At 32.8% G+C, this 26,731-nt stretch overlaps 1 protein-coding gene across 26 annotated transcripts in view; it reads right to left on the minus strand.

The window, feature by feature from the left end:
• Positions 1 to 24,155, minus strand: part of shep (RNA binding motif single stranded interacting protein alan shepard) — a 392,464-nt gene extending 368,309 nt beyond the window's left edge. For 18 of the 26 annotated variants that reach the window (XM_074114614.1, XM_074114612.1, XM_074114613.1 and 15 more), the window contains exons 1-3: positions 23,646 to 24,155; positions 22,882 to 22,955; positions 19,582 to 19,695 (exon numbers count right to left, since the gene is read on the minus strand). In XM_074114614.1, the coding sequence (XP_073970715.1) occupies positions 19,582 to 19,683 (102 nt within the window). In that variant the 5' untranslated portion in view covers positions 19,684 to 19,695; positions 22,882 to 22,955; positions 23,646 to 24,155. The remainder of the gene's footprint in view (positions 1 to 19,581; positions 19,696 to 22,881; positions 22,956 to 23,645) is intronic. The other 8 variants (XM_074114628.1, XM_074114625.1, XM_074114610.1 and 5 more) reach the window with 1 other exon arrangement.
• Between the last annotated feature and the right edge of the window lie 2,576 nt (positions 24,156 to 26,731).

Raw genomic sequence — 26,731 nt, forward strand, 5'->3', positions numbered from 1 at the left:
TTTTTCCATTTTTAAATTTATTTGAGCACAAACCAAAAACTATTCTCTAGTTCTAACTTCTACAAAGTTCTAAATTTAGTAAAAGATTACTAAAATTAATAAAATTGTTCAGTAAAGTGTAGCACCCAGTATTTAACTTACGATTGTTTGTAATAGGAGGTATCATTAAATCATTAAAAATCGTTAAATAACAACTCTATGCAAGTAAACATACAAAATGGCGGAGAACAATAGATGGAACCTGATTCTACTTCGCAAGAAAATAACAAATTAATCCATAATTTTGATTTTAATCGATTTATTTTGAAGTTGACTTTAAAATAAATCGATTAAAAGATTTAATTACACCACCCCGAATACGTGTGTTATACGATTGAAGGTAAAATTCGATGTAACATTTTAAAACACGTTATATAGACGACTCACTACTCATACTTAAAAGATATTTGGTTTTTACATGCAAAGTATTGCCTTAACTAAACAGCCTAAATCCGAAAATAAATTTCACACACTAAGATGAGAACGATACAACTCTAACTTCACACTTACTGTAACAGACAACATCGTAGAATTCGGAATATTCCAGAAAGCCCACGTCCACTAACACTATTATACACAACAGTTCCTACTATCCTATTCAACATAAACTAGTCGCTCTCAGTCATCTGACAGATTGAAAACTAAATCTCTTATACTAACACCATGGGAGAACCAAGAATTCTTGAATTTATGTCGATGAAAAAGAAACTATCAAAGAATACATCAAATAAATTTATAAATCCAATCCAAAAAACAATTTAGGGAACCAAAGAATGCTACTTTTGAACTTTTAATCTACAAAAATATAATATTAAAGGATATATTAAGAGGTAAAGAAATCAATTCCCAAATCAACTTGAATCAACTTATTGTCGATTTATATATAAATAAAAAGATATAACAATGGAACAAAAACGCTTAGAAAAAATATAACCATTTTTTGTAGGATTCAAATTAAAGAATATCCTACATAGAACGTAATGAAGACGTTGCACCATCAATAACCAATAATTAAATGATAACATACTATTTCCATGCAAGAATAATAAATATATAAAATAAGTAATTAATAATAAAGTCTAACCTTGTTTAAGGAATATCCAAGTTCATCAGCATCTCAGTAGATCACCAGTCCAATAGCACTTGACACTTGACAGAATTTAAAATAATTCACAACACTATTCGCACTAAAACTGTATATCACGCACTAAGTATAACTTAAACACAATTTATAAAACCGAACTTCACTTTAACACGCACTAATATTCATTTAAAAGAACACGTTAATAAAGAAACGTCACTAACGAGTTAAAGATGGCCGCCGTTTACTGGCCAGCTGATCAGCTGGTTAAGTAAGGTTATCTAAACAGGGTGACTAACCAAAATAAAATGTAATTAATGGCTTTGTGAAAAAAAAAAAGAAAAGAAATTTAAGCTGAAAGAAAATTTGTCTTGTTAGTGTTCAAGTCAGATCTTTCTTTCCATGCGTTGATTTAATAAAATCTTCTTTTATATTTTAAAGTCGACTTTAAAATAAATCGATGAAATAAAAATCCCTAATTCTCTAATTACATATATAATAATTACATTTTATTTGTAGATTATGAATGAATGGAAAGAAAAGTTGGCCACCCTGTTTAACCTTAATTTACCAACTGATCAGCTGGCCAGTTACCGGCGGCCATCTTTAACTCGTTAGTGACGTGCTTCTTTATTAACGTGACTTTTAAGTGAATATTAGTGCGTGTTAAAGTGAAATTTAGTTTTATAAATTGTGTTTAAGTTATACTTAGTGCGTGATATACAGTTTTAGTGCGAATAGTGTTGTGAATTATATTAACTAGTGTCAAGTGTCAAGTGCTATTGGACTGGTGATCTACTGAGATGCTGATGAACTTGGATATTCCTTAAACAAGGTAAGGCTTTATTATTAATTACTTATTTTATATTTTTATTATTCTTGCATGGAAATAGCATGTTATCATTAAATTATATCTTACAAATTAATACTATATTAGTGCTACATCTAAGTTCAGTGTAGGTTAATTCTTTAATTTTGAATACTACAATAGTTTTTAAATTGATTTCTAAACCTTCTTCATGTATTCTTTGATCGTTTCTTTTTCGTCGACAATAAGTTTAAAGCATCCTTTGTTTTAATGAATTGACATTGTTTTATCCAAAAGTGTTTTTTTTGAAATTGGATATCTAAAACTATAAAATGTACTTTTTAATCTTCCTATTTTAATCAACTAAAAGTACTAAATTAGAGCTCTCCAAATTGTTTTCTAAACTTTTTTAATGTATTCTTCAAACTTTTGTTTTTAGTTGACTATAAGTTCAAAATTAGCTTTCTTAGTTCCTCAAGTTGTTTTATGGGATTGAATTCTTGACTTTTTTTTTATGTATTCCTGAATCTTTTCTTTTTAATCAACAGTATGTTCAAATTTGGCAATTATTCTTTGTTTACCCATACTGTTTTCTGAACTTTTTTGATGTATTCTTTAATTGAATACAAGTTAAAAATTAGTATTCATTGTTGATGTTATTGTTGAAGTATTTTTTGTTTCTCTCTATAAGAGAACTGTTTCTTATTCATCTTTTGATATAATCATTTTTACTTAAAATTGTTTGAATATTGTAATTTTCAATTGCTACTTAATTTAAATGGCACTGGCTCACTTATTGCACTTATTACAAACATACAACTTCCCGTGTGATAAAAGTTCGACTTATACAAAATTCTTTAGTAATTTTCTTCCAAATCTTATTTTTAAAATAAAATGTGGTTATCCACACTACGTCACAATCTCTAGACTATAAATATATGTCAGCTAACCTAAAGTAGAGAAGTTACCTTAAAGGATTTAGGATAGGGCTTTTAGGATATAAGCCCTTTCATTCTGCTGACCTCCTAGAGAATTTGCCATACACTATAAGATTGGGAAAAATCCCTGATACGCTGCTTATCCAAGAGAAATTCATCTATCAGACTTGATTCCAACTTAGCAATTTTTTTTTTTTATATAGAAAATCAAATTTCGAATTATTATTATTATTTTTAAAAATATTTCTCGCATTCCCAAAGGTAAATTTAATTCATTAAAGACCCGCTCACATTTCTAGTTCCAATAAAAGCTGGAGTCCTGCTGGATTTTTCATTTTTTTAATATTTTCTGCCGATTTACCTTTGTCTTAGAATACAATAGTTTCGACGTTCGCTGTCGATATTGACCAAGAAAGAATATACTAAAAAAATCACTTAAACGGATTATCACCTTTTCAAGCCACAAAGATAAGACTTTTCTTAGTGATAGATTTAATTGAATCATTGAAGATCATTGATTTTTGATTGAATCAAAAAGGATAGAATAAATAGACGTGTGTTAATGCTAACGTCGCATATTTAATCAAATTTAACGAATATTAGTTATGTTAAACAAACTATTAGTATGCCTTTACAAATGCTTAAAACTTAGTAACACTATCATCGCTACTTTGGTAGTTAAAATAAGATTTTTGAATGACTCAATACTTCGTTCAGATTCTCTATTTTGGTCATTTGCTTATTAGAAAAAGCTAGGGAATTAAAAAGAGAATCGAATAAGTAAAAAAATAAAAAATTTGCACAGCACAATCTTGCGGTAATGGTGTGGAAGTGTGCCAGAAGAGTTTATAATAACTTTCAATTTAATATTATTTATTAATATTAAATGCTAATATTATTAATAAGAAAAACTGAAATAACATCAGGCATGAAGGAATCACTTTATATAAAATAGAATTAATTTATTGTTAATATATAATACTTTATTATGAATAAATCAGTTTATTATTAAGAAGAATTCAAGATATCATTATTTGAGAAAGTATATTAAAGCATATAAATAAACAAGTACGAAGAAAGTTTAACAGTTCGAGAGAGGAGAGAAACAAAGAGATATCTTGGAAGGAGGACTAGATGAAGAAGATTAAAGAGAGTAAGATAGTCTAAAGATAAACAATCCTGTTCAAACTGGAACTTCTTTGTATTCATAATTCTACCTCTATTATCGCTAATTTTAACATTTATCGTAATTAATATTTTAGGAAAATGGCTGCTATTGTTATTCTTCCATCAAAAGAGCTATATTTCACTTGATGGATTAGTTTTTTTTTTTTTTACCAAAAAGATATTTAGGATGAACAATCAAACGACTTTTTCTTTCAACGATTCTCAAGTTTCTAATTCAGAAATTCTTTTTCAATTCCGAAACGTTGGAGTCACAATTAATTCTTAACACTTAAGACGGAATCTATCACCTCCCCTTGCACTCTTAGTCGACTTTCTGAGGAAATTGGTTCCAGTAAAAGTTATAAATTTATTTTTATTTTTTTGAATCACTATATAAGGCTGGAAACATAGTGGAGCGGCGAGCAAAGCGGCGATGATAGCGAAGAGCGAAGCGGCGAAATCAAACACAAGTTAACATATGGGACCGCGCATAGTGGCGAGCAAAGCGAAGATAGAGCAACTCTATCTATTTCTAGTTTTTGTTTTTGCCGCTTTGCTCTTCGCTATCATCGCCGCTTTGCGCGCCGCTCCACTATGTTTCCAGCCTAAGGTTTAAATAAAATCTTAAAGTTGTTTGTGATAAAAATAAAAGAAGAACAAGAACATTTTCTGAAAATGCCGTTTTTCCTCATTTTCGGCAACTTTTTTCTCGACATCTATAAGATCTGGGTTGTTGCAAAAAAATTACAATTTGCCCTATATTATAAAGAAAATTTGGGAATTTTATCTTTTATAGAAAAAGAGAAAAAAATTGTCAAATTTGGGTGTTTTTCAACGTTACGCTTTTTCTGGTGCAGTTTTTGGCTAACAACCCTTATACAACAGTCCTAGCGGACCGTTTTAATATTGCCCTCTACAGCTGATCCCCTAGCTGTACTTGCATTTGATTCTTATTAATTCTGTGCGGATGGTAAGTTGATACAATAAACAGTGATGGCACATTAGAGGGAAGAAGGGAACCACCACTCTTTTCCTAGAAGTGCCCAGAATCGATATTCCTTGGAAAATTGTTTTAAATAAAAGTTCTAGGATCTGCGTACATAAAATTAGCGCAATAAGTATGAAGGTAATTGTAGAAGCCGTTTCCCCCCGCCACAAAAAACCGGAAAATCTTTTAAGTAGGATTACTTCCGGCTGACCGTAGCATTTTCTGGCATTGTTCTCTGCCCAAAATAAAACAAATAAAATAAAAACAGCGTGAAAAAAGAAAATCCGTAAATGAAAGAAAACAGAGAGAGACGATTAGTTAGAAGTTCAAACAGAGAACATTATCACCAGCATGTTAGAAAAAGGACCTACTGCTGCTGCTACGTTGCAATGAGGCTGCGCTAACAAGTCTACAAAATGCAAACAAGTTAAATTTAGATAGAAAAGCCGGTGATTGTGAGAGGTGATGGTGGGAGGGGTTGAGAGGGGGAAAGAACACAGCGACTATTGTATTACTGGTTAATGTTGTGCTAGAAGTGTAACTAGATAGCAGCACCTACTTTGACGTCACACAGCTGCCAGGTGTACCAACATATATTTTAAAAGTAAAAAAAAAAATCTAAACAACCTTATGACTCATAGCCTTTATGTACACCTGCAATTTGCTATGCAAAAAAGATGCAATCAAGTGACAACAAGATGCCATAATCACCAGGACAACATGTTTTCTAAATTGTGCCATATTAAAAATTATCGTAAATACTGTTCTCTACCCAAGAGTTATGGATTAATTAAGAATTATAGACAAAACGTTTTCTAAAATGTGCCATATTAAAAATTATCGTAAATACAGTTCTCTACCCAAGAGTTATGGATTAATTAAGAATTATAGACAAAACGTTTTCTAAAATGTGCCATATTAAAAATTATCGTAAATTCAGTTCTCTACTTATCTATTTAATACTAAATACGGTCAAATGGAAACGTTTTTCAACTAACTGAGTTTTGACTATTATTAATCACAATTAATAATCATTTGACGAAAATTAGAAATAAGGATATTTTTATTAATGACATTTTGTTGAAATAAAATACATTATTGTAGGATATAATAAAGGACCAGCAAGGGTTGTTATTTAATTCCTAATATTAATAATACCTAATACTTATTATTTTAACCTTATTTAAACTAAACGCTATAGAATTGTAGAATCGCTGAGACAGCTGATGTCGAGGTTAGGTTTATTTTTTAAAAAACACCCTTCAAGCATTGCTTTGGATAAAAAGAAGTAACGTGTCTAAAAAAAACCAGTATTTTTACTAGGTGGACGCTCAATTTCTAGCCTAGATTTTCAAAAATATTGTAATTTTCCAGCAGATTACACATTTTAAATTCCAGCAACGCCTTACAGCAAGTATTACTAAATTTCCTGATCAAAATTTAGTAGAAACTCTTTAGGAGTAGAAAGATTCTAGAAGTCGATGTTTGATTAAAAATAGAAAAAAGGAAAGAAAGAAAAAGGAAGAAGGAGCCCGAGAAGCCTGTAGGAAAAAGGATGAAAAACAAAAGGACCTCCATGTATAGTTTAAGGATGCGTGAGGGGTGGAATCTCTTGTGGCCCTTCTTCGCTAGCCCAGAGCAAGTGACGACACCCCATGTAGTGTGGTTAGTAACATTGTCACACCAACGTGTAGAGCGCAAATTGGCTCAACACAATCGATTGTTACTGCCCGCCAATCTTACGGCTAAGAGATCTTCGCCTCTCCATGGAATCTTCTATTTCTGACAGCAACCACACCCCTCTACCTCATCACTCTTTTTGTATACCATTCTGTTCCATTAAATTAGGATATAACTCCAAGAAATTAGTTCCAATTAGAATATTAATTACAAAACTCTGATCTGACCTCAACATACGACTTTCTGTTACAACTTTCACACTTTAGAGTTTTAATTAATTATCAAATAACCTCAATAATATCATAAAGATATCATAAGATATTGAACCCAAAAAACCCACCAGAACAAAACTAATTTAGAAACACGAATGATCTCTTACAGAAGTTCTTTCGTCTAATTATTCTTATCGCTATTTAAATAATTTAAAAAAACCTGCTCAAATCTTGAAGTTTAAATAATACGTAATTTCACTAAATAAAAGGAAGCATGACGTCATCAAATCCTCTTTTCATCTACTTCCTCCTAATACGAGGAGTAAGAGGAATTGAATAAAAGATTAATTTAAATAAGATTGGAACAAATGGGCCAATTTTAAAAAACAAATATCTTTAAACAAAAAAAAAAAATTAGTTCGACAAGCTCGACTGAATAAAACGGCTAAAAATAAAAGCTTATTATATATTAATTAAATTTATGTTAATATTTTTATAGATATAATAAAAATAATAAGTACAAAAATCATCGATTATAATAAAGTGACGCGGACCATTTAATATGGACTCGTTCTATTTAACTTAACGAGAGTATCTTTAGAAGTATTTATGCGCTTTATATAAGTATAAATACATTGTTTTGATAGATTGTCTTCCTCGTTTTCTAACAGAGAATGATTATTCTACGATAAATAGTTATTTATTTCTCCTAATTAATGGAATTGAAGATGAAATATAACGGTAACAAAGGAACATTTATTTTTTTTCTTGGAATAATATCCCTTAAGGGCTACAGAAAAATTAGATCAGCTGCAGTGATAAACTTTTACAAATACGCTGAATTAGATACAAAACTTTCGATAAATATTTACAAATTATGTAATAATAATTATTTATAATTAAATAATAATAGATAAAACTGAACCTTAATTGGCGCCATCTTGGAATAGTTGCATTAAATAATTTGCAATATGCTATGCAAAAAAGATGCAATCAAGTGAGACAACAAGATGCCACAATCACTAAACAAAATGTTTTCTAAATTGTGCCATATTAAAAATTAACGTAAATACTGTTCTTCACCCAATAATTATGGATTAATTAAGAATTATAGAAAAAATGTTTTCTAAATTGTGCCATATTATTCAATTCAGTTTTAAATGATGCTGTTGTTGTTTTATCGATTAAAGATGGTGGTAAAAAGAGTTCCAGAATATAAAGGATTGTTCTGAATTTAGAATTGAGTGTTGACCTGCTCCTGGGTGTTGATCTAACTAGACCTTTACTGCTGAACATATCAAGTAAATATTTAGGGTCTTGATTTCCTGAAGAACTTGCATAGGAAGTGGCCAAAGAAATTTATTCTTCTGTTATTTTGCAATAAACAGCTCTGCAGTTAAGAACATTATATACGCCATCGATCAAGAAATCTAGGTGACGAATTACTTAAAAGTTGTGACCAACTGGATAAAAGTAATATGAGAGAATAAGTAGCAAGTTCTTTATATTTTCCTTTCATGAGGGTTTCGAGCACATTACAGCTTCAAAAAAACAATGCAGCTTCAAGAAACAGCTAAATAGTTACGTGTCCGCGTTGTTTGTAAAATACAAAACCGACAGGCATGTGTTCCGATTCATTGGATTATTGTAGTTTCAATTCCCTGATAATGCTAATCCAATTCCGCTTTTCTTATTATACTGCTTCAGAAACCGTCGAGAGGATTCAAAATACAAGCAAACAACGGAGGGTTACAACAATTTGAACAAATAATTAAAAAGCAGAAAGAAATATTTCATTAAATTCCAAAATAATAAAAATGAGGACCAAGGTAAAAGGAAAAGGTTTTAAACAATTTAGGGCGCTGGCTAGCGGTAGTAGAAAACAAAATGGGAATAATATTGTGTGGCTTGGCGGTCTAATGAGAGTCCATTATGAAACTGGGTGGAGATAAAAAACAGAAAGAAGACGAAGCAGGAAGATTATTAATTTAGAAGAATAAAGGAAGTTTAAAAAAAAAAATGGAGTAGAGTGGGGGAAGTCACGTGACAGGGAAATTAGTAAGGAGTAATGAGTTAATGTTAATCACCTCACTCAATTCTTAGTCATATTAAGGCTACAAAAAAAGAATTTACCTGAAACGATTTCTCTTACTTCAATTACTACATTATTCTAATTACCAATAAAAATACGAGGCGTGGCTATTAAATAACGAGACTGATGCTGCTACAGATAGAACTATGCATGCACCAAATCCTAACGACCGACAGTTGTGCAGCGTAAAGCCTTCTCTTTCGATTGCAGCGTCTCACGTGTTTTGTAGAGAAATCTGTCTGACCGGAACCGTCGTTTGGGTAAGAGGTGTTAGTTTCGTTTTGCCGAGGAAAACATGATACTACACAAGTAGTAACATAGAGCAACGAATTGTTGTGAAATTTCACATGAAACTGGGTAAAACCGCTACTGAAACTTATATTCTGATTAAAAGAAGTTTGAATGTTCATCACGTACGCGAGTTTTTTGAGTGGTACAAGCGTTTCCAAGATGGCCACGAGAAGACGTCGGAGATGATGACCGCCCGGGTCGCACTTCCACACGTCCAAAACGGATGAAAATATCGATTATAATTAATCAAATCTTGGAAAAAATCACCCAATTTGTGGAAGAACAAGTCACGGGGTTCTCCATCAAGACAACCCGTCAAGATTCACCGGTTCACACTGCATTGTCTGTCAAGACGTTTCTAGCCAAGTACAACATCCCAGGTTTAGGCCATCCGTCTTATTCGCCTGACCTGGCCCCATGTGACTTTTATCTGTTCCTCAAAGTCAAATCTGCTATAAAAGGAACACGATTTCAGTCCGCTGTGAAGCTGTGAAAGAAAAGCTGCACGCGTCATGCAGGAGCTCACAGAAAAAGACTTCCAGCACTGTTTTGAACAATGGTAAATTCGCATGGAGCGTTGTTGGGATAGGGGAGGAGTGTATATTGAAGGTGATAATGACTAAATAAGTATAAATTTAAAATAAAATGTTTTACAGCAATAGTCTCGTTATTTAATAGCCACACCTCGTATATCTGAATATAAGGTATAAATAATAGGAAAGAAATATGAGAGCAAAAAGAGCAATCGGCAAATTGAACCCCGAATTATGGAACGGCCTTTATTCTAAACCGTATCAAAAAGGCCCAATATATGCTTGGCTTGGTACAAAGTATAGTACTACCTGAAAAACCTTGAAAAAATGGCTTTAGGCTTTAAGGAAATAGCTTCTAGCCACTGAGATGGATTACTGGAGAAAGGACTTTAATAAAGAATATTAAGGCTTTAAACCTTTAAGAAACGAAGAAATAAGAAAGAAGTTAAACGTTTCCAAAAAAAAGTGTTTTGCAGAAGTTGAAGGAAAATAAAATTAGTTAGTTTGGCCACATAATTGGCTAAAGAGATCCTAGACTATGAAGCTGAAGGAAGAAGAAGAACAAGAACAAGAAAGAGCAGAGATAAGGAAAAGTGAATAGATGGCGTCCAAGAAAGCCTCCACAGTCTCCGAGAAGAGGATATATCCAGTTGGAAGCTGAAAATAAAAGAAAATATTTGGTTGAGAAAAACCACAGCATTGAGGAACTCCAAAAAAAAATAAGATTATAACTTTTTTGTTCAAAAATTTAAACTGAATTTTTCGGCCAACCCTACGTGAATTTTATTCGTCTAACATGGGTGAAGTTAATTTTAAAGCTAAACCTAATTCAATACTGAGGATTCAAGATTGGCGAGGAATCGGTCCAAATAAAAAACAACTCGTCTTTTTGCCAACGTTTCGACAAATATATTGTCCTCTTCAGGGCCTGGATATTACAAATACACAAATACAAACAATTTAGAGACTGAGTAACACAGAAAATCAGTAAAAAAAAACAGTAATATAAATATAAAATTCAATAAATTCTTTACAATTATTGAAAACTTACGTGGCTATGCGGGTTGGTTGAGTTTAACTCGACTGTTTACTGATTACTGTATTTTTTACTGATTTTCTGTGTTACTGAATCTCTAAATTGTTTGTAATTGTGTATTTGTAATATCCAGGCCCTGAAGAAGACAATATACGTATTTGTCGAAACGTTGGCAAAAAGACGAGTTGTTGTTTTTATATGACCGATTCCTCACCAATCTTGAATCTTTAGTTTAATAATTTAAGGTCACGAAGCCTATATATTCTAACTCAATACATTTCCCTAAACCTACAATATTTTTTTTTAAAATTTATTTGTAAAGTTTCACCAGCGCTAGATGCACTATAAGTAACAATGACAATAACTGACACCACTACGAACTCTCACTAATTGAGGGGAGAAGCTACCCAGTGATAACACTCCCTAAGTCGAGGATTAGCTACTCTCTTCAGAAGAGAGAGAAAATCGCGGAGGCCACAGGCTGATTTTAATCGTCTGGGAGGATGATCTGGATGGTGATGAGCTGATAAATGGCGGACCAAGAGGATTGGAAATGAGAGTGCAAGTTCTGGATGATGAAAACTTTTGTAGCGAGTTTCTCGGTGCAACCTGGACCTACAAACGGGAAATTCCAGGTCTGTGTGGATAGTTAGATTTGAGACGTAAAATGGAGCCGTTAAAGATAGTGCGGAGAATTTTTGACTGTGAAGAGATTGAATTCGTTGAATATTGGAGCGTTTCGTTGAACCCCCACAGTTCAATACCGTCCGTCCAGGGTGGTTTCAGTATAGAATTATAAATCAGTCGTTTGTTATTAAGTGAAAGTTTTGAACGTTGGTCTAGTAGTCTTTTAAGTAGTCGATAACGTCTGTTAACTTCAGTTCGTTTAAGTCGTATGTGCGGGTTCCAAGTCCAGTCTTTTGTCTAAATAAAGCCCAAGATAACGGGACAAACATTCGGCAGGAAGAATTGGAATTGAGCCATAGAAGAAATGGAGGAAGAGTGATGCGGCGGAGAGTAAAAGTAATATTTTGGGATTTCGTTTTCATTTAACTTGATTTTCTCCCATAAAATTAAAATTTTTGTTTCACTATTTTGCGTAAAAAACTTATTTTTTTTTGTGCTTAAGAGATCTGAAAAACAGATAAATTTTGGTGAAATTACCAAATCCAAGAAATTGTAAGATTACTATAGATTCTCTTCAAACTAAAAGAGAAAGAAAATGTGAAAGAAACAAAAAACAAAAAAATGCGTAGTTCTAAAAAATGTATTTAAAATTTTATTAAAAACTAAGGGCGCCCTTAAAAAGTAAATAGAGCATGCGCGAATACAAAGTTATTTTGTGTTAGTAGTAGTGGGATCTAGTGCGGCAGTGTATATATAGTTTTACACATGCGCGCGTGCGTTCCTAAAATCCTTGAAAAGGGAGGAAGGTAAAGAATCATGAACAACAAAGAGGGTATGATAAGGTTAGCGTGTTAGCCGAGGCTCCTTTATAGGAGGAAATAGTGTGAAGACCACGTGTTCACTCTCTTTGGCGCACGTGCGTGTGTTCCAAGTCTACTGTGTGGGTTTTTACTGTGGAAGACGAAGAAGTAGAGGAGTCTCTCACTCGCTCCCACTTTGCTGTTGATCATAGAGTGCGCCCTGGGCCCCTTGTTGCAGTGCGTACGCTAAACTTTCATCCAGCCGTGTGTGCGTGTGTAAATACTGCTGCTGCTGTTGGAGGCGGCAAGGGTAGAGAGAACTCCCCGCCTCCAAAGGGGAAGTTGATCAATAATTTCACGACACTGCCGCCAGAGTACCACGCCCATCCCTCTGGAACCTCCACTCTAACTCCTATATCCTCTCCGCACCACTGCCGTGTTCGAGGTCACTTACCCCTTACTATTTCGTTTTCGCGTTGCAATACTCCTTTTTTCTTTTTGGTTTTCTCCCCTAAAATGCTGCCAGTGAACAAGCTCGTGGCTATTCAATACAATGTACTAAAAGAGGACCCTGTCTTTTCCGTTCGCACACAGATGGTAGTAGCCAAATACTGGAACATGGAAGATTACAGTCTTTAAATTACGTAAAAACCCCTCTTCATTTGCAAAAAAAAAAAAAAATTAACAGGTCACCAAAAATCGTTTAAGGCCAAAAACCTCTGATCCAGAAAATAAATTACTTCATTTAACCAAATTTTAGTTTACAATATTTTAGGTTGTGCTTTTGCTACAAATAGAATCAAATCCTGCACCAAATCTTAACGACCGAGAGCTGTGCAGCGTCTCACCGTATTTGTAGAGAAATCGGTCTGACCGGAACCGTCGTTTGTGTAAGAGGTGTTAGTTTCGTTTTGCGCAAAAACATGATACTACACATGTAGTAGAGCAACGAATTGTCCTGAAATTTCACATGATACATGGTAAAACCGCTACTGAAACTTAAAAGAGCTTTATGGCGATGAATGTTAATCACGTGCGCAAGTTTTTTTGAGTGGTTTAAGCGTTTCCAAGATGGTCGAGAAGGCGACGTCGGAGATGATGACCGCCCGGGTAGCCCTTCCACACGTACAAAACGGATAAAAATATCGGCTTATAATTAATCAACTTTACTACCGGTGAGGTGCTTGCTCAACTCTGTGAAAAGAGTAAGGAAAAAAACGACCCGATTTGTGTGAAAGAACAAGTCACGGGGTTCTCCATCAAGACAACGGCTCACACTGTATTGTCTGCCACAAGACGTTTCTAGCCAAGTACAACATCCCACTTTTATCTGTTTCCCAAAGTCAAATCTGCATTAAAAGAAACACGATTTCCAGTCGGTTGAAGCTGTGAAAGAAAAAGCGGCACGCGTCATGCAGGAGCTGACAGAAAAAGACTTCCAGCACTGTTTCGAACAATGGTAAATTCGCATGGAGCGTTGTAGTGATAGGGGAGGGGTGTATATTGAAGGTGATAATAACTAAATATGTATAAATTTAAAATAAAATGTTTTATAGCAATAGTCTCGTTATTTAATAGTGACGTCTCGTATACAAACAAAAGTTTCATTGTTCGTTAGAAAATGAAAAGGCCTATGCTTTCTAAAGAGAAGTAGATAGTCATTTTCAGTCATAAGGCTGTTTTAGACCTTATAGAGGGTCATGTTTCAAGGCAATGAAGACAAGAAAAACAATGGTAAATGGTACAAAATCGATTCACACTTTAAAGCAAGAATTATTTTGCAATCAACTTTAAATAGTTATTTATTTAACAAGTGTGGAAAGTAGTACTTTTCCTCACGCGAGGCAGGGTTTGCACGCACGAGCGAGCGAAGCGATGCGAGTGCAAGTGCAAATTGCCGAGTGTGAGGAAAATACTTTACACTAGAGTTAAATATTATATTTTTTCTGCAACCATTTATTAACTAATAAAATTAAAAATTTCATTTTTACAGTCTACAAAAAGTATTTTATTTATTATAAACATTTATTGTTATATTACAATTATTTATATTACTTACGTATTTACATTACTTATTACATTTTCTGCTGTTTCTTTTATTGATGGAGGAGTGTTTTCTAAACAGGCATCACTAGAATCCATTTTAAATTTCTATAAGGTAACACTATAACCTTTTTAACTGTTATAATTAAAAATATCTAATTATTTATTAAAGTATTATTTTTATTTCTATATTCCTTTCAATTTTTATTTTATTTTTTATATTCGTTTTTTAATTATTTAGTTACTTTAAATAAGCTTATTAAAGTTTTACAGAAAATATTTATGTTAATAACAAAACTTCTTATATCAAGGAAGCACAATAAAGTTTTTCCACTCACTTGTGCGGAAAGTGACACTAATGGGAATTTCCCCCCACTAGTGTGGGAAGTTGGGCATTACACAGCTGATTTTAATTGAGTAATGAGAACTTCCCTACATGGTTGCAGAAAAAAAGTAATTTGCTAAGTCTATACAGTAAAAGAAAGAATTTGGAATAAAAAAGATAAATTATCAACTTCATTACATCATACACTATTTGCACCTTTAAACCCCATTTCATGATTCACCCCATAAATGTATGGGGGAGCCAATTATTCATCCCAAAAAAACGGTGGGTTTAAACGAGGGAGAGAAAAAGAAAAACCCATTAGGGTCAGCCCGTAAAATATGCTGTAGCCTTTACCCAAGATAAGGGATCAAAGTTAGCAGCTACCGTTTCAAGTATCTTGGGTAAGCCTCATGGGTTTACTATAATTGGATAAAGGGAGCGAAAAAAAATAAGCGGATTTGAATGGATAAACAGGTTCTAGTTACAAGATTTAGCTAGTTTCAAGAGGGGGTTTCAACGGGAGATTCGAGTTCTTGGTTCATGATTTTGTTTTAGACACATAAATATTGGGAGATTTTGAGATAACATTTTTGAACTGATTACATAAAGAGAGAGAGAGAGAAAAAAAAAAGGTCAAATAGTGATTATAATTGCTGCAAAATGTATAACCTAGATTCCCTATCATCAAGAACGACAATTTATGTACAATTAACCAATAAGACTACAGGATAATGGATGCAAGCGTAAAACCTCTGCCATACAGAGACTTAGAATTAAAAGAAATCAAGCAGAGTTTTGAAACCTTGCGACTAATAACTTCTAATAAGCTCAGATCTTGTTTAAGTCATCCATTGATTAATAAAACCCAAGCAACGCTAAGATCCAGAAAATCCATTATTTAGTTTGTCATAAATTATAATTAATCCAAATATAGAACCTCTCCTTAAATTTGCAATAATAATAAAAAAAGGTTGGATTTAAATTTGATTTAACCAAAACTTTGATGCTTTAAAAATAGGTTTTCGTAATTCATTACAATTTCTATTTGCACGATAGGAATTAGGGCTTATTTTCAATAATTATTCCCATTAAAAAAATAATAATTATAGAATTTCTCATATTGTGAAATATTTAAAACGTTTTTTTTTTTACAAGGCCTTCTAGATGATTTTCGAAGTCCTCTGACTTCGATACTGTGATATTCGATATTGCGATTCAATTTCGAATTCGATATATGTTGTTATCTGATAATTACACAAAAAGCAAGATCCTAACAATTAAGAAGTAAAAGAAAGTAAATAAATTGATTAGAACGTGAACAATAATTTTAAAATTCCCAAAATAAAGAACACAAAAAAATAAAAATAAAATAAATACAACTCCAGCAGTGGGTGACTTGTTTTGTCTATTAATAAAAATTGGGTCAAGATTATTTTATATTAAGGAATAGTGAACAGAATTTATGTTGACAAGTGTTCTTTGTTTGTTTCAGTGTGAGTTTAGATACTTTAATACTAACACTGGCATTTTATATCAATGCTAGTAGAATTTCATTATCAAGGATAATATCTATAATTTAAATTAAACATTCTTTAAACAAAGAATTAATATTTAGTTTAATGATTTAGTGTAGAAATATTTAAAATAAAATTAATTTACCCTACATAAATTAAATACATAAAAGATTTTGAATGTCAAAAAAGTGACAAAATGTCAGAAAAGAAAAAAAATAATTTAATCTAGTTGTGGAATATTCAAAACTAATAATTTGTGCAACCAATTTGACCCTTATCTTTGCCTTAAATGAATTGAACTGCATCTCAGTTAGAGAATGTTAAAGAAACTATAATACAATTGCTCCAGACTCATTTTGCCCAACAAACGACAATTAGACAAAAACCATACTCTAGCTCCAGTATGGTAGACTTATGGACTTGGTACGGTACTGCCAAAGGCAAAAACCTTAACCCGTATTCAGTTTTTACAATACTTTTTTTTTTTTTAATTTATTTGTAATTTACAATATGTATCAATCAGTAAATGAGAAGAGTATGATGAACTGGTGCGGGAGGAGAGCAGGAGGAGAGAAACTACCCAGCGGTAGCACTCTCTATAGGAGAGAGAAGAGTGTGAGGAGGAGAGAGTGATGAACTGGTGCGGGAGGAGAGCAGGAGGAGAGAAACTACCCAGCGGTAGCACTCTCTATAGGAGAGAGGAGAGTGTGAGGAGGAGAGAGTGATGAACTGGTGCGGGAGGAGAGCAGGAGGAGAGAAACTACCCAGCGGTAGCACTCTCTATAGGAGAGAGGAGAGTGTGAGGAGGAGAGAGAGATGAACTGGTGCGGGAGGAGAGAAACTACCCAGCGGTAGCACTCTCTATAGGAGAGAGAAGAGTGTGAGGAGGAGAGAGTGATGAACTGGTGCGGGAGGAGAGCAGGAGGAGAGAAACTACCCAACGGTAGCACTCTCTATAGGAGAGAGGAGAGTGTGAGGAGGAGAGAGTGATGAACTGGTGCGGGAGGAGAGCAGGAGGAGAGAAACTACCCAGCGGTAGCACTCTCTATAGGAGAGAGAAGAGTGTGAGGAGGAGAGAGTGATGAACTGGTGCGGGAGGAGAGCAGGAGGAGAGAAACTACCCAGCGGTAGCACTCTCTATAGGAGATGTATGACGTTTAGTTCTTCAGACTGCGAGGAAGTCGCGGGGCCACTGGTGATTCAGTCGGCGAGTAGGATTGTTAGGGATGTCAGAGGAGGCGAGAGACAGTACAAGAGGATTAGAGCTAGTCGAGAGAGTAGTGTGGAATTTTTGGTATTTAGTCTTGGCGAGTTGGTCTATGAAGGGAATGTTGAGGTCGGTGTGAAGAGTGAGGCTAGTCACCGTAGAAAGGAGCGTCAACTATCTGTCGCGGAATAGTTTTGACTGAAATGACTTGTACAGTCCGTTTGTTCTGTAGGTTTGGCTGAACCCCACAGCTCTAGTCCTGTAAGTCCACATAGGTTTGAGGATATTACAGTATATTAAGCGTTTCGAGTTCGATGGGTAATTTAGAGCGTCTTCCAAGTAGTCTGTAAAGTAGTTTCGCCACAGTTTCTGTGGTTTGCTACAACAGTAAATTCACAGAAAATTTTGTCTTAGTATTTAATAATTAATTCAAATCATTTAAATCGACTTGTGATAATTTTGAGGTTAAAATATTTATTATCTACACATATTTCTTAGACTGTGCGTATCTGCGATTGAGTGCGGCGTACCAAAGTCAAAACTCGGTTGTGAGTGACAGTGTCAGTGCGCTGTGGTTTTTGTGTTTGTGTAAGGATATTTTCCGAGAATTGCCAGTCTCCCCTATAAACCGTAAGAAGTTGCATTAGAGGGAAATGTCGGCAGACAGCGGGGGCCAAGGGCCCCCCGAAAATACTAGCAAAATTTCAGATAAGTCATCTTTTAGTAATGCTAATATTAACCCAAATGTTTCTAACACAATAATCAATCATAATAATAATACTAGCTTACTTACTAACATGATGGAAGTAATAAATACCAATACTGATAGCGACAATAATACTAATAAAAGTACTCTAAAGGCAAATAAACGCCCGAATGAGGAAAATATTGCATACAGTAAGTCAAAAGTTCATGTACTAGAGGCTAACTCAGGTACCCTAAAATATAAAAATGATTACGTGAAAAATACACTAAAAAAATAGATACAAAGTAGGCGATAAAGGTCCCTGTATTGTGAATTTAGAGGGCAATAAGGGTAATCTGGGCAAGGTTCATCGTATGGCAATAGGAAAGTGGCTGCTAAAGTCATCTATGACCTGTAAAGACGATATATTGAACATAGAAGTTACTGGTAAAAACCGAATGGAAATAGAAACTAATAGTGCACGTTTCCTTATTGCTTATCTTTTAAATCTATTGTTGTGGGTTCCACGTAAGTCGCTTGTCTATGTGGAGCCCAAGGTAGCGCACCCAGATCTGTGTACAAGGAAGAGGATTGCTGTTGAAGAGGACAGGTGGACAGGAGCCCCGCCGGAGAGTAAACGTGGCATTTCTGTGGGTTCATTTTAATCATCCACTTCTTTGCCCAGGATTCTTTACAACACAAAATTGAAATTTACTTATACTAGACCGGTCAATCTCTCAACTCTTCCCATGAAATTTTGAGGCACCTCTGGGCCAAATGATCATCAGAAATGTCTGTGACTGGTCGGAGGTAGTAGCACTCCCTAAAGTATTAAGGACTTTTAACGGCTGTCATGAACACTGGATGGCTACTGTGTACGAAATCCAGCCATGTTATACAAATTTCTATTTTAGTAATCTAACTATTCGTAATGTTAAAGAATCCTATTTTTTTTTTTTGTTTGAAGTTTCCAAATATTGCGTTACCCCCAAATTCCACAAACAACGCTTTGGCTTCAGACACAAATCCTCTATTAGCATAACCTTTTCACTAGTATACTTCCAATCAATCCTTGAAAATAGCTGAAGCATTGTTATAAATATCGATCGATTGATCGATAATGTTGGTCATCACTAAGATGACAATCGATCAAGTTCCGCTCGTTACATGTACATCTAACTTACTTTGTTACGCAAAGTTGTAAATATTCAATTAAAAAAAAAAATGCCTATATTTTAAAATAAATTAGCTAAAATGAAGAGAAAAAAATCAAATAGAAAAAATAATTAAATTATCAAAATTAAAATGGGTTGAAAAAAAAAAATTATATCTAAAAGAAATCTTTAGCGACAATAACTGAATCATCTAGCCTAAAGAAAGAAATTAAAACAATTTAGTGTTCTTAGTTTAAGTTTTGAAGTTCATTCAGTAGAGCTGGGGAGCTTCATCATCAAAATAAACATGTCATAACTTTAGACGGATTAATTAAAAAGTTATATATACGTTACTCACATTTGTATAGGGCTGATTTGGTAATATAGGCCTAGGTGGCCTATGGGAGGTTGGTGGGGCAGGTCTGTAGTACGCAGTCGCAGAATGTTGCATCACAAGCATTCAGTTGGCAAGCTGGAAAAAAAAATTTAAAACATGAATGAACATGTTGAGATAAGTAACTTAATGTAGTATTAATAAAACTTATTTAATTTTAATAAGGTATTCTGCAGCAGAGATCCTGGTCTACTAGAGGGTTGATCACATAGATCCAAACTAGGACTCACACCTCAATCGTGAAGCCTCGCTATCAGAAAGAAAAGCTGAAACGATACTATATGTTATCAGCATGAAGAGCTTTTACGTCTAAAGGTTCAGCTCCTTAGAAATGAAAAACTTCCCACTAATCAGATTCTTTGTCTAATCTAAAAGACAATAGAAATATTTAAACAGAAAATAGAGCTCCTGGGTCTTCAGCTGGAGCAGACTAAGGAACCGCAGTGGGTAAGAGATGTACTCAAGAACATCTTACTAGTACGTCTGATCAGACCACCATTTTACGCATCTATGATGACCGCTGTTCTATTGAGCCACAACGAGGGTATCCATGATAGGTAAGCGATACAACAGGCTGTAGGGGACAGAGAATGAGATGATCTGTTTTGGCCAATCTATCCTACTTCTTTGATTTTCGAAATGCCTACATGAGATGGCACCCAATATAATAGATTGCATTGTTTCAGGAGGTGTAACTGTAAAACCCAAAGCAATGCCAACCTAAAAAAAATCTATTGTGCCTTCCTAGGTGTCAGTTTAGGTTCACTGTAGTCTCCTGTAAAGCAGTATTAAATAATGAGCTAGAATTTCCCAGTAGAGTCGCTTAACTTTGGCACAAACCAAGTTCTGTGGGTACATGTGAAAGAATTGTTAATGTAAATTACATTCTAGTTGTTGTAGGCAGGCTGGGGTAACCAATAGAGGAACTTAAAGAATCCTGAAGAAGCAGTAAACAGAGAAATCTACCAGAAAAATTAATCTATTTGACTGCCAGACAGACATCTTAGGATTGAAATACCCAAACAAAGGGATAAGTCTGTAATCTTAATGACAGTCATGCAACGAACGATTAAGAAATAAAGCTACATGTATCCCTCTCACATCATCCCCACTGACGACGACATTCTACTGAATGTTGCTGCAGAAATACAAAAATAAAAAACTTAACAGAAGTCTTAACCAATAAAGATTTAAATTTTAATTAACAATTAATGTTAGATCTAATAAGCATCCAAACTGCCACTAAAAAAATCATAAACAATAATTTTTAATAAAGTCATTTCACTTAGATCGAAAGTAAAAAAAAATCAACTCCTTTTTCGATGTAGCTAGTTATGATAACACCTTCAAATAATTTAAAAAAAAATTCAACATTAAATAATAATTAACAATGGACGTTAACACATTTAAACAAAAGTAGCAACAATGTGGTATAATATTAAGACAAAAAAAAGAAGTTAATTTTAAGATAACTGGTCAGGGATATTTTGATCATGCAACCGATAAAATCAAATATATTATACAGCTATGGGGGGCCCTAATTTCATTTTCAACAATAACAGAACTGTAAGAAAATGATCACTACATTTCCCTCTGTAAAGGAAAATGTTTTAGTCTATATTCAGAAATAGGGGATTAGAATTAGAATTAGTTCTGCAAATATGTTTCTGTTTGTATATTTCTAATGTTCTTGTTTTATTAAAATGCAGATCAAAAGTACAACTATTAATCTCAAACAAAAGAACATGAAAACTAACAAGAAAATGTAATAAAATTATGGCTAAAAGTAAAATATTATCTCAATAAATTACCAAAATAAAAATCTATTATGTTTGCCTTAAAACTGTTATAAAATAAAAATAACAGAATCAGGAAAAAATAAAAACTAATTCTAACTCTTGACTAAATTTCCATCATCAACAAATAAAAAGTATTGAATACTTTGATTTGCAAAACTTTTTAAAGCATCTTGGCAAGATATAACAACCACCTTCCAAAGAGCATTTTATATCAAATAATAGTAATTTTTGACAACATAAAGTACCTATCATCGACAAAGAACCAAAAACCAAATATCTCATTTACCAAAATGAAAAAGAGAATAACAACATATTTCCTTTTTTTTTTTAGCCGCAACAGTTTGAATTCCATAAGAAGTGATGCCCAATTTTACAGATGATAAAGAACAAACACCTGAAAATGTAGTACAAGAAGTATGTTTTGCATAGTTTTGTTGAGCTGTACAAAAAGTTAACCACAAAACCAAACTAAATAAAACGAATCAAAGCAACAGAATTACGATCGAATTAAAAGTAATTCATTAGGCATAAATCAATGATTTTAATCAGTCAGATGGAATCGTTGTTAAGGGATATAGACAATGCCCCACCCAAATGATAGCAAACTACAGCATAAATTTGAAAATCTACCTGCAACCAATTAAGTATATATAAATAACTTGCAAACAAACTTTCAGCTTTCGAAAATATTTAAAATCTCTTTTTCAAAACATTATTCATTAGCTACAACTATTTCTAACTAAAGAAAGTGGAAGTCGACATCCTTCGACCTGAGAATCATCAAGTAATTTTCATGTAGAAAGTAGATTTAGTATCTAATCCAAGAAACAAATAAATGATTTCATAGTAAGCTAAGTATTTATGAAAGTACATATAAACATAATATTGGAAAGATTTATTTCTTCAAGTACTATTATCCTTTAAAAATTGTAGAATACAATTTAATTCAGGCATATTTCAGTTCACCAACCTTCTCTTTGTCTCAGAGCAATGTGATGATAAGTCTAGTCTGCTTTATCTGAAGCAATGATAATTACTGACAATTTTTCCTTTTGTTTTAAACGAACCCTTAACTTCAAATTAAGCTTAACAATATCAGCAAAATGGTATAAAATACCATTATAAAACTAACTAATACATTAAGCAAGGATTGCATAATGGTTTGTACTTTTAATGGTTAAAGCGGATACAATCATAGGAAGATTTACTTTTTAAACTATTAATTTAATAATCAACACAAGAAATTATTTAAAAAACAGCCAAGGCAGACATAAAAACCTGCTGTACTGAGGCTAAAACCTAACACTTAATGTCAATGGACAAATGCATACTTCTAAATAGCCTAAAACCACTTATACATATAAAGTAAATAAAACAATTATTAGCAATATTTTATGTTTTTAATGGCCAAAACAGCTTATAAACATAACCTAAAAGCAAATTATAGTTTTAAAAGATTACTCACTATTGAAAAGTCGATTTGACTAGAAGAGACTGGTGCAGATTGCTGAGGATATCTTCTGCATTATATAGAAAACACTAAAACAGAATTAAAAAGAAAAACACTGTTAATGAAGTAGAATAAGTAGGAAATGCTAAAATTTTAACAACTAATCTATACTTTTCTTTGACAATTAAAGAAAAGGTTGTTTATTTCAATTATTCCTTTCAAAAAATTTTACACTCTGAAATCTAAACTTTTAATCATTTTAAAGAAAATATTAAATCTTTCAATAAATAATCTCACATTATTGGCGATTTTGGATGATTTGCCATAAAAAAAAAAAGCCATCAAAGTGCTGTACAAAGTCCAAAGTGATTCACAAGATAATCAAAAATGCCTATATGCTTATATTTAATTTATCAAAATTTATTTAAAAAGAAAAATAGTTTTGAAGTTAAACAACCTTAATAAAATTGACGTAAATTCATTTATAACCTCTAAACCGTAACAGCATTAGCACAGGAGTAAAAATCAATACGAAATTTCAAGTTCACAATTAACTTTCAGTACCCGTTGTATATGCGAAATAATATCCAAATCAAAATGGTTGATACAAAGATTCTAAAGAGGAAAATTTACGCATTAATTAGATTTTCAAATTTAGTTGTCACGATTTCTAACAAAATTAACTCTTTTAATAAAAAAAAAAAAGGCCACAATTATTAATAAACTTAATACACTTCATTACAATATAAACAGTTTAATAAAATATATTTTTCACTTACCAAGAGATGAGTATGAGGCAGCTCACAACTCAATATACACCGGGTTAAATATTATTTAAGAACAGGCTACAGTTGTTTTCGTTTTCTTTTTTTGCAAAAAATCCAAAGGCACTGACTTCAGTCTCTCTTTTAAATTGTACGATTTTTCAATGACTTTCTTCCATAATTAAACAAAATGAAACTAACAAGAAAAAATATATTCTTTAAATTTATACTTATATGAATGTACTGCCACAGTAACCTTTCTTCACTTCGCCCCAAACTAAGACTATCGAGACAGGCCCCCTGTATAACGCGAAGTGATTTTTCAAAGAATCAATTCACCGACTTAATTCATATACGCACAGATTAGTAAACACTTTTAGAAAACGCACTATACGCGAAGTAGAGGCTATTGTTTCCACTTAGTAATTTATATACAAAGACTATTTTCGGTAATAAAAGTAGTAAAAATTATCACATGAGCGATAAGGAATGGCTGCAGAAGATGGGAGTGGACTTAAATAATTTGTCAGATGAAAAAACAGCTCACGACACCTACTGGCAGAGTTTCATGTCAAGTTCCAATACTAGCCACCAGAGTGAAACACTGACTGGATCATATTTATATAAAACATTTACTTCATCACCAATAATAATAATCACTATTAAAAATAATTAAATAGGCAAAGAAAGATACTTACCACTTCAAAAAGATTAAAAAAAAAAGAACTGAACCTTAATTTCGTTAATATATTATTCCACACTAACAAATAAACGAGAGACATATTCTGTAAATGAAATATCCAATACAATAAATTTAATTTAAATAAACATAAAGAAAAAAAGGGAGTCAATCATATCAGAGTATGCTTGAGATTAAACAGTGCACAAGGTAAAAACCAAGAATGACTTCTAGAGCTACTCAAGAAAATCCATTTTTCCCAACTATCTGAACATCAGCTACCAAAAGTAGTCGACCAAGATTGTACCATATAGCTCTGGTATTCAAATAGAATCTAAGATCTAGAAAACCAAAAATCTCCTGTAATGCTCGTAATGATTTCCTATTTTTCCATTCATACACAACTTCTGCTTCAAAAACGAAGCGACCAACAGTGCACAATCTATCCCCGGCATTAAAATGGAATGTAAGATGTAGAAAACAAATAATTACCTATAAAGCTAATGAAGATTTTCCACATTTTCGAATCTTCCTGTATTACTGTCTTCAAAACACGAAGAAATAAATGTAATATCCAGGAAAAAACTCGCCGACAAACAGTGTACAATATAGCCCTGGTTTTGTAATAGAATGTAAGGCAATAAAAATAAAGCAATTCCTGTAATATGAGTGACGATTTTCTCTTTTCCATTGTATCTTAACCTCTTTTTCGAAAACAAGGCAACCAAGAGTGTACAATATAGGCTCGACTTTAAAATATAAAGTAACATAATCAAAAATAGGAAATTCCTGTAATGTGAGTGATGAATTTCTGTATTTTCCATACACTCTTAACACTTCTGCTTCCAAAACGAGGTAACCAACCGTGTACTATCTAGACTTGTCTTTAAAATATAATGTAAGAAGTAGAAAACCTAATATTTGCTATAAAGCTGATAATGATATTCAATTTTTTACGTTCGTTCTAAACTTCAGCTTCCAAAACGAGGCAACCAACAGTGTAAAATTTAACCCAGACTTTCTAATAGAAAGTAAGATGATAAAAAAAAAAATATCCTGTAAAGTGAGTGAAGATTTTCTATTTTTTCCATTCTTTCTTTACTTCTACTTCCAAAACAAGGCGACCAACCGTGTACAATCTTGCTTCGTCTTTAAAATAGAATGTAAAGGGATGAGAATAAGGAAATTTTTGTAATGTAAGTGAAGATTTTCTATTTTTTCCATTCTTTCTTCACTTGTGTTTCCAAAACGCATCGACCAACAGTGTACAATCTAGCCTCGTCTTTAAAATAGAATGTAAAGTGATGAGTATAAGGAAGTAAAAGTAGTAATGATTTTCCATTTTTCTTTCTTTCTGAACTTCTGTGTTTAAAACTACCAATGTACTGACGAACATTTGGAAAAATGGTCCATATTGCTCTTTTTACTTTTCGATGTTAGTAGAATTCTGATGTACCGCTGTGGGCCGTGAACTGTGAGGTTGTTAATGGAAATATGGTAAAGTAATTTCTGCGCTTGATTATGGAAATAGCCAATACCTCATCAGGAAGTAATTTTTACCGAGCTGTTGATGTGTAAATGTGCTGTTGCAATTATAGAGAAGGTAAGTGGTGCTCTATTCTTCTTCTGAGGAAGTGGTTTACTTCTTGTTGTGGAAATATCAGCATGTTGTGATCCACTGCTTTTGAACAGTTATAATGATCAAGAGATATTGGTAATTATTATTATTTTTTTTAAAAATAACGGTCAAGATTTATTAGTATTTAAATATTAAGTCAGGGCCTTTTGGGCGTCTACAACCTTATTTTAAATTTCTATTTCTTTTTTAAGTTTTTTAAAAACTTGCTCCAATTATTTATTGTTTGTTCACTTCCATTTCCACATTTTATGACGACTAATACTTTGGGTCAAGGGCCAATTTTATTAATCTGATAAGTAGAAAAAATGGTTCAACTTAAAGACCTTCGTAAGTTAAGTTTTGTGGCCAGTTACCATGTTATATATAATTAACAGTAGAATTAATGTTTAGTGTAATGTGTGACAAAAGTGTGTGATAATCGAAAAAAAAGAAATATCTGTGTTAAAGTGTGAGCAGAATTACTAGTACTTCTATTCGTAATTGGTTTTACAGTATACCATCAAATTTAAAGACAAGTTCATTAACAATTAATTCGAAATTAATAATATAAGACCAAAAAATGATAACAGAACTTTTGTTGATATTTTCATTGTCACTTATCATCACTTATTATATAACGCTTCATTTAAAATTAAGGAGAATTGAGAAGATGACGAGCAATATACCTGGACCAAAAGGTCTGCCGCTGATTGGTAGTGCTCATATATTTCTGAACGTAAGCTCACTTAGAGGTCAGTGCATTTCTATTATTTATTTAATATTTATCTTTTATGTATGAAATAA

This window comes from Rhodnius prolixus, unplaced genomic scaffold (genome assembly GCF_049639745.1).
Source record: "Rhodnius prolixus isolate KJV_2025 unplaced genomic scaffold, Rpr scaffold_7, whole genome shotgun sequence".
NCBI lineage: Eukaryota > Metazoa > Arthropoda > Insecta > Hemiptera > Reduviidae > Rhodnius > Rhodnius prolixus.